The 9732-nt window shown below is 45.3% G+C and overlaps 1 protein-coding gene across 1 annotated transcript in view; it reads right to left on the bottom strand.

Moving 5' to 3' along the window:
- Positions 1–8056, bottom strand: part of RNF217 (ring finger protein 217) — a 54694-nt gene extending 46638 nt beyond the window's left edge. The window contains exon 1 of the mRNA XM_042818363.1: positions 7445–8056. Coding sequence (XP_042674297.1) covers positions 7445–8056 — 612 coding nt within the window. The remainder of the gene's footprint in view (positions 1–7444) is intronic.
- Between the last annotated feature and the right edge of the window lie 1676 nt (positions 8057–9732).

The raw sequence follows: 9732 nt of genomic DNA, 5'->3' as shown, positions 1-9732 counted from the left end.
AAATGAAGAAAAGCCCAAAGCAATAGAAAGATACTTTCACTATTTCAACCTGATACTTCTAATAAAAGGCACACATTGTTTTACCAATGTATTACATCGCAAATGTGAGGAACAAGTGATAGCTTTAGAAGCTTCTTGATCTTCTCATTAAATTGTAATCTAGGAAATACACAGCCTTCCTCACAATTAAGTAAATAAACAGGAGCAATTGTACATCCCAAGAAGCTCAGTGAAGCTCGACATCTCAAGAAGTCAGTGAAAATAAACAACAATCTTCAATTGAAGCAATGAAGTAGATTTTTAAGATAAAAGCAGCCTTTACATCCTTCCAATTTCTAAATCCTTCCAAGTTCTAAAACTGGCTCTGGTTCTAAAACTATTGGATTTCTGACCTCCTGAACTGTCAAACCAGAAAATATTCTTCTCATATGTAAATTCTTTATTATTATTTTTATCTTATTTTTTCCTATTTTACAGTTAAGCAAATGCTTTCATAAGATGCATTTAACTACACAATAAATTTATGTATGCCACAGTAGAAAGGCATACATTTAAGAGCTACCTCTTCAGCAGGAATGCTGTTATTTCTATTGACACAATTTCTCTGATTTACCAAAAAATTTTTTAAAGTACTTAAGAATGGACTTCAAAAAAGTTAAATGGCCTCTTTGTCGCTACACAAATTTTCACTTTTTCTGTATCAGAAAAAAAAAAATCACTGTTACTTGGCAACTTGGCAGATAGAAAACCTAGAAACAGGAGTTATTTTTAAAAAAAAAAAAAAAAAAAAAAAAACCACCTAAAAAAAAAAAAAAAAAAAGTGAGAAAGTTCAAACAGCTAAAGTATATATAAAGAACAGATAAGCCAGCATGATGGTGTGGGTAAGTAACGCCCTTCTCACCAGTCTAAATTATTTTGAAGAAATTACCACCCATACAACTCTTAACCATTTTGAGTATGTACTTACATCCTGGCCATTCAAGATACCTACTTTTCTTGAACCTGGTTCAGGCAGGTTCAGGCAGCAGGAAGCAAGATATTTGTACAAGAGGACAAGAGGCATGAAAGGCCCCAGAGCAGTCGCGAGAGTAGTTGTTATGAGTGGAGGAACAGAACGTGGCAGAAGAGAGCTCAGGGCGTTCCCAAGCCCTCTTTAACTCCTTCAATCCTCACGGTTTGGGCAATCAAAACTCAACAGCTCAGTTTTCAATCTACTTCACTTTGAAATCCCTGGCTTGAGCCCATGCCAATGCCTGGCAGCTCCTGGGAGCACTTGACAGAGCAACAGGAGGGAAGGCCTAGAGCATGTGATGTTCCCACAGCACAGCTGGACCAGTAGCCCCGATGCCAGCCAGCTTTCACCAGATTTACTGTTGAGTGCTACACACTGGGTACAGGAGGTAGCTGGAAAGCAGAGCTGCCGCTTCACAGAAACTCTGCTTCTTCAGAATGACACCAGCTCTCCTCCACGTCTCACTGCAATTCTATGCCAACATGAAGCCTTCACTCTTCAAAAATCAATTCTGCTGTCAACATCAACTGTTTCACAACACTTCACCCTCATCCCTGGAATTGAGACATTGTTGCATTAGCGAACCCTTCAAGGAGCTCCTTCAAGGTGACATCTTGCCTCCAACATCTCTGATCCAACAGATCAGTTATACTGTAAAACTTCTTAGCTGCACGAAGAACATCCATTTGTTTCCCCTTCCATCCATAACAGCACGGATGAGAGTGGCCATATATTCCAGCTTCACATCTTGCAAAGACTTACACAAACAACAGGAATTCAAAGTTACCCAATATGGTAAGGTTTAAGCTACTTTTACACAGAGAATGGACACACCACACAAAGTGGTGCTATGTTGACAATACTTTGGTCTATATGCACTGGAGCAACTAGGCAGTATTATTATTGAAGAGCATTGCTCAGAAATTGTTTTCTTAAAAAATTGAAATGCAATTCCAGCAATGCTTGATTTTGCAAGACTTTGTTTCAGACTTAAGTTTTGGCTCAAACTGCATCCATCAGCAAGCATTCAAAGGGGACTCAAAGTCAGCTGTGTGCCAAGTCAACTCAGAAGATGAATGCTCATAACCCTGAGGATACCTGGACACAGTCCTGGACTGCAATACCTCCCCTACCTGCACAGCAGCACTGTCACTACATACCACACATCAGGAACACCGGGGCAGATTTTCAGAAGCTGTTTCCTGAAAATCAGAGTGAAGAAGTTTAGGCATTCCTGTGTTTATGTATTACGTACAGCTGTTGAACCAGGTACATCTGTCACTCTTCCTCCTCAGGAATAAAATACCTTGCAGTGGCTGGAGTGCATGGTTTGGCTTAGGAAGTCTATAATCTAGCATATAATATATTATTTTTCTATTTCACCTCTCTTCCTCCTTTGTGAAGTTCCCTGCTATTGTAACTTCAGCTGGAAGGTGATTTCTCAGCCTACCTCTCTTTCCAGCAGCCAGTGTGTAGCCACCTCAGTAACTCAAAACCAGCATTATAGTATTTTGGGGGATTCATATCCCTCATGAGCACAGATCTTCTTCACTAGATGACCCTTTTGAACTCCGTCTTGCATCAGGGCACTAAGCAGCTCATTAACAACCAGATGATTCAGCAACTGGTGGCTATGTTGCTGCCTGGTTTCCTTCAGCAGCCGAACTACAGCTTTGAAGGCTATCATTTGCATGATACAATCAGATACCTGAAGAGGTACACAGGTATCAAGTCCCTCTTTCTCCAAACCACTACTAGTTCTCGACAACACAGCCTCTTCCTGACTTTTCCTTACTGCTGGCATGACTTCATAATCTTACTCTTTCCACAAAAATCCTGATTGTAACATTCTGCTGCTTTCTCCTCCCCTTGCATCTTTCAAAAAGATCACACACTAAAAAAGAAAAGGGTTGAACACAAGGTCTCAAGTCACAAAGGAAAACTGGTAACAGATCCCAGATAGAGGGACAATAATCTCCTCATTTCAGGCTCAGAATAGCTAAGTAGGACTCTTGTCCCACCAAAGCCAGTCAGACACCAAGCATTGCCAGCTGCAACTCCTCCCCGCCCCAACAACCCCTTCTGATTATCCACATCCACTAATCTGATTAGCATTCTTGTAATTAAAGCACCACAGTATCTGACTGAGAATACAGTAGGTTGTTTAAATTAATTCAAAGTCCTTTAATGTAAGAAATTACCACTGCAAGAGAATTACAAGATTTACAAAATAAAGCATCACTAATGAGCATAGGATCAAAACTGGATTATCTAGTTCTCCAGTTCAGAGGTAGAAAAGCAGGCAGCCAAATCACAAAGGTTTCTATGAAACATGTACAGCTACTTTACAAGAAAGGATACAATTGCATGTTCCCTAATAAATACTTTAAGCAATATATATCTTTTTAGATATTAGGAAAGAGGAAGTGTTATTTTTTATACTCTTTACTTACTGAAAAGTGAGGAGTGAGATTGTTATTCTGAACAGTACTTACAGGTTTACAAATCAGAGAGATGAGAGAAATACATAAACCTTACCCTGGCCTGGTAGAGAGGATAAGTTAAATATAAATCCCCAGTTAAACTGTAAGTTTCTCCCTCTGCAGCAAAATTTCTTCCCATGGCTGTTTGCTCATTTGTACAGGGTACTTCTGAACCACCTCCCACCCAGACACACACACAAAAAGCAAAACCAGGCACAAGTATTCCCTCTGACTCAGATTTACAAGCAATAAAGAGAGATGAGGAAGTGAATCACTCATCTACAGCAAACCTGTGTGGATGCAGCTTCTGGAATAAACCAAGTCTGTTATGAGGCTAAATGGAGAGGAAGGGGCAAAGTGAACAAAATGTGAATGCAATATTACACTTGTGGGATCCAGTGCTTCCCATACTTCCTGGGCTATAAGCGGATGCATCCCATCCTGGAGACAGATCATCTTAAGACCCTGACCAGGTGCTGTAGGACCCACACTCATACTCCATGTCCTAAGGTACAACAGCTATGATCCTCTTTGTAACAGCTCAATGCACGTACCTACTCCTTCTTCAATTTCTCTGAGTCCAAGAGAATAGTCTTTTTTTCCCTTTCCTTTTTTGTGAATGATAGATAAATAGGTCTTAGACCTTTAAAAGCCAAGAGTGTAAGGCCCAGAAAAAGAACATCTGAATTGAGGCAGAGGTAAAATAATGTCTTTTACTGTAGTACAGTCAGGTTTCAGATCTGGAGCTCCAGGCTCACCTTCTAAGCTTCTATACCAGGTGTTAAATCTTTGATAGGGATTATGCAGCCAGGTGCCAGTGATAAGAGACTGGATTTGACCTCTAAGGACCTTCTGAAGCACATTGCTCCCATTTCCCCCCACCAGTAAAACAAGATAATTCCACATTTTCATATGGATACTCATCTCAACAACACCCAACACTTTGCTTGACTTTTTTTAAAATCTATAGTGCTCTAGGGCAGAAGTTTTAATGCAGTTATATACAGCAGAGATCATTAGCAGGGTTTTTGCTATTCCATTAGACACCATTTCAGAAATCATGATGAAATCATTATACAGATTCCAGTTTTCTTCAGGGGGAAAACAAATACTTATGTTAATGATCTTCTTCCATGTGTTACGTTTCTGACAATATGTTCCACATATTCAACGTATAAAAACCACTCCCTGTCCAGAAACCTGAGGTCAGTCTCCACTCAAACACAGGGTACAGCTTGCTATTTCTCTGACACAGAAACAAGATCTAAATGCACATCCATTTTTTTCCTTCTCCCTCTGCTCCCCCTCCCAATTTCAGGTGCATTCCTACATAAAGCTGACTGTATTCAAACCAAAAATCTGTTACGATTTTGCAAAGAGTCAGCTTTCCAACATTTACTCCTTTCAAACTTTTTGGTAGGTTTTCTTTTTATGAAGGAAATCACTACATGAAGTGCTAAAACTCAGAAGACTAAAAGGTGACTTTATCCTATACTGTCCTTCCACTCATCTTTCCCCAAATTCCTCTGTCAGAGCAGGCAAGGAGAAGGCTTTTCCTCTCCACTGAGGATGAGTCACATGAGCCTTCTACAGCACAAAGGAGAAAAATGTTATTTCTTGTTCTTCCCAAAGAAACATCACTTGTTTTTCCCAAAAAGACAGATATGCTAAGAACACACTGGACTGCTTTAGAGGATGTTTTGTTGCCTTTTTCTCCTGAACAAATACATCACTCAACTAAAATCCTGCTGGGTCATAACAGGATGGGTAAGAGTCCCTGTGTCTGCAGAAGTGCTTTGTGAATCTCTGTTCTCAATATCAGTAGCAGTATTGCAAATATTCCTTTATCTGCATCTGTATCCCTGTTTCATCTTTTACGTATACAAGCATCAATATGGCTATCTGCCACATAGATCTTTTAATAGCTTCTGGACTAAGCTTTATAGAGGGCTCAGCAATACCAGTGGCTTCATCGCAAAGAACATCCTCACATTCCAGGCACTGGAATGGCCTGCTCAGGGAGGTAGTGGAGTTGCTCTCCCCAGCAGTGTTCAAGAGGCAGCTGGATGAGGTGCTACGAGATATGGGTTAGAAGCTTGTGGTAGCAATGGTAATGGGAGGACAGTTGGACTAGATGATCTTGCAGGTTGTTTCCAACCTTGTGATTCTATGATTCTAAACTTGCTTTATGGGGTTTTCACCCAGCTCCCAAGCCAGGTAGCTCTTGCAGACACCAAACCATGCAATCATCCTTGAATTGCTAAGCTGAAATCAGGCAGAACTGTTCTTAGGTATAGCTTTAGCTGACAGATCATGCAAATCTAGCAACTGCTAGTTGCTGCAAAAGATTCTCTATTGCCTTAGCTCACAACTAACTAGTACTATTAAGTGTCTGGGGCAGAATCTCACTCTGATATATTTTATTGTGGGATCCTACATCCCTTCTTACTCAAAGGAAACAAATAGGAGAAAATATCTATGGCCATTTCAACTATTTTAGACAAATTATGCCACAAAAACACCTTTCTATTCACTGAAGAAGAGGATTAGCCAATTGAATTCAGTATTTGAATGCACCCCTGCCAGTGGCAGGGACATCTTTCGCTAGATCAGGTTGCACAAAGCCCCACCCACACAACCCAACTTTGAATACCTCCAATGATCAGAGAGCATTCTTAGGATGATGACTGAGCTCCCTACTTGGTCATTCCCCAACGCATTTTACTACCTGTTTGAATAATGAAAAGCTACCACAAACCATTGTCTTGAAGCACAGGTTACAGATGCTAAGGAAGAACACCTGATGTCTATCACACTGCTTTGTGATCTCCAAGGTAAGACAATATCCTGACCCACGTGGCCTTGGTGGCAAACATGAAGATGGCTCAAACACATACTAGCAATGAATTCTGAAAACTTTCTAGACTTTGAGTTCATCAGTTAGTTACATACCAAACCAAAACATTCTGGGTTCTGTGCAAGAAATCTTATAAGGTGTTCCCAAATTTCAGTGTTGGGGAACATATAAAAACATAGCCCTATTCCACTCATCCCATCAGTTCCCACATTAAGCCCTTCCCTGTTATCTAAACACAATAAAAGTGCTCTGTAAAAACCTCAGTGAGTGTACCATTAGCCAGAACAAATACTACTAGCACGAGTAACTGCTGCATGGACTTGCAAGTGTCCAGATAGGAGCACGTGCCAGTCCCAAGCCGTGATATGGCCTGGTTGGAGGAGCCCCACACCTATTTATAGCACTTGTGGGAGCTGCAAAGCCATTCCCAGGCACACAGCCCAGTGGAGCACAGACCACTGTAACACAGCTTCTAGGGCCAGCAGGTGCAAAAATACATCCCACCAGCACTTCTCTGCCGAGTACGTCTCCCATGCCTCTGCTGAATGCATATGTAAGGGTGGTCAGCAAAGAGTTTTGCTTGGTTTTGATATTCTCACATACCCGGCATCTGCCTGGCTCTTAGGGCTTAGGACACACCTACGTCACTGGTAGGAGCCATACAGAAGTGGTTTGTGATGCTAAATCGGCTACCAGCATCACTAAGCAAGGCTGGTTAGCTTTCAGGCTCCCGATTTCCCTTCGAAACTGCAGCCTGACTGACAAAGCAGTGATGAAGCAGCAGGCTGTAAGTTGGTCACTCTAAGTTCGCAAAAGCTGTTCTCTTTTCTCCCCAGAGTTGCTGCTGCTGCAACTGCGATTCCTCAAGGCTAATCACAGAGCCCTCTGCACAGCAGCCCCGCCGCCCCGCACAGTGCAAACACCACAGGCAGCACGTCACCGGGCGAGCAGCAGGGCCGCCATCAGCCCGCGGAGAGGGGCTGGAGAACGACCGCCTAATCCCCGACCCGGAACCAGCAGCTCCCCGAGGGGCTCAGGGGTACCGCGGCATCAGCGATCCCCTAGGGGAGCGGCGCGGGGCCCGGTCGTACCTGGGAGCTGAGGTACCGCTTGAGGCACTCCTCGCACACCGCCTTCTTGCAGCAGGACAGGGGCTTGACGGGTTTCTCTTCCAGGCACACTCGGCAGCTCAGCACCAGCAGCGGCCCGAAGTCGCCGCCGATCAGCCCGGAGAAGGGTTCGGGCAGCAGGTACAAGTCCACCACCTCGATGCTGCCGCCCGCTGACAGCGGGTCGCCGCCCGCAGCCACCCCGCGCCGGGCCGGGGGCTGCGCGCTGCCGGAGCTGGGCGGGGAGCCGGGGCCCGGCCGGTCGTTCTCCACGCAGTACACGGTGCAATACACGTGCCGTCGGGCCGGGCGGCGCCGACCGCTGCCCCCCTCCAGCCCCTCCTCCGCCGATTCCCCCGCGCCCGGCGGCTCCGGCCCGGCCGCCTCCTCTTCGTCCTCCCCCGCTGCGTCCCCGCCGCCCCCTCGTCTCTCGGAGCCGATGGAGGGCGGAGGCTCCCCACCTTCTCCCGGCCCGGCCGCCTCCCGTGGCGGCGGCCTCTCCTCCGGACCGTCCTCCCGTGAGCCCCCGGCCGGGCTGGGCGGCCCGGCGGCGGCAGCCCGCGAGGCGCTCAGCGAGCTCTGCTGCTCCCCCATCGCCTCCCGCCGCCGCCGCCGCTTCTTCCCATCCAGCCGCCTCCCGGTCCCGCTTCTGCTTCCGGGTCCCGAGCCCCGCCGCTCGCAGCCCCAGCGACAACCCGCCCGCGGGCGCCCGGCCTCTTCTCTCCGGGGCCGCGGACACGGCGGGGCCGCTCCGTTCACCGCCACCCGCGGGCTCTCGGCCGGAGCGCAAGACCCATGCCGCGGGCAGCCGCCCCTGAGCCGCGGGGCAGCGCCCGGCCGCACCTCCCGCCCCGCCCCACCGTCCCCTGTGACGCGCCGCCCTGTCCCGCCCCTGGTTGAGGCGTAAACACTGTGCGTGCGGTGATCGGGCGCGGCAGCGAGTGCGGTACCGATCCCAACTGAAGTCGTGTGGGAGGTGTGAGAGAGAACGGCGCAAACAGAACAGATCCAAGTCAGTCAGCCCGAGGAGAGAAGGCTTTTCCTCACCATGCTGTTGAGTTGCAAGAGCTTTGTCATGTTTGACACAGAGGTATACATGAAGCAAAAGCACGTTATTGAACTCCTTCATAGCGGAACAGTGGTACCACTGACATTTGTTGATGCTTGCTGAACATTGATGGAGGCCAAACAGTGAGCGCAGAGTGGTGGTGCATTTTAGTAGCGACAGTGGGTCACCTCCACTGGTGCACTTTTTTATGAGCGCAGTATGCAGACTCCTGTTCATCAGTGACAAAAATGCAGAACTAATGCTGGTGGCTGTATTGCAAAACCATACTTCGTAGCTGAGAGTTTGCTCTATCAAATAGCATTGCTGTGCTCTTTGTAGCTGTGTTATAGTTTCCATGGAAACCATTAGGAGGCATTACTTTCTGAGCAAACTAAAGCAGGACTCAATTTCCCAGGACTGCAATTCTAGAGTCTTCATGAAAATTACTTCTACTAAAGACAATTATTATTATTTTTTTTTAGGATGAGTAATTAACACTCATTCCTCTGGATTGTGCTTGAAAGCTCTGAGGAAATCTGAATATTTGTTCCCATGTATAGCTGTAAGTAACTGGCAGCACAGTCTTGGGTTGTTGGATGTAGGAACTTTGTTGGGTTTTTGTTGTTGTTGTTGTTGTTGTTTTTGTAACATTCTCTTTTATCATGCTCTTTTTTTTTTTTTTTTTTTTAATTATTTCACATGTTACCTACAATGGCAAAAGTATTCTGAATACTATGGAAATTATCTTCAACTGAACGCTTGTATTTATTTTGAAAAAATAAATAACAATTTGGGTTCTTACTACTTGCCTCCCAGTATTTGTAGTTTTCACTATTGTATACGCATACCTCCCATACAATAAATCATCTTACATACTCCAAAATGCATTCAGCCAGTACCATTTCCACTGTGAACATGGTCCTGTTTCCAGAAGTTGTGAAGTGGCTTTCTGGTTTCACCTTTTTTTTTAACCAAAAAAGTATCAGTAACCATCTGAGACAAAAGCTTGTGACAACAGCACACCTGTAATGGCAAAACTTTGATGTGCCCTCCCTGTGAGTGGAGAACACCTTAAGTTTGCCTTCCCCCTGCAGCTCTGAGCATGGATGGGTTATAATAGGGCCAGGAATTCCAGCAAATTACTAGCAATAGGATGAGAGATAATGGTCTTAGGTTGTGCTGTGGAAGGTTCAAATTGGATATTAGGAAGAAGTGCTTCTCA

This window comes from Centrocercus urophasianus, unplaced genomic scaffold (assembly GCF_019232065.1).
Source record: "Centrocercus urophasianus isolate 14NV4802_14NV808 unplaced genomic scaffold, USGS_Curo_1.0 seq_10, whole genome shotgun sequence".
In the NCBI taxonomy this organism is placed as follows: Eukaryota; Metazoa; Chordata; class Aves; order Galliformes; family Phasianidae; genus Centrocercus; species Centrocercus urophasianus.
This window is presented reverse-complemented; position numbering and strand designations above follow the sequence as displayed.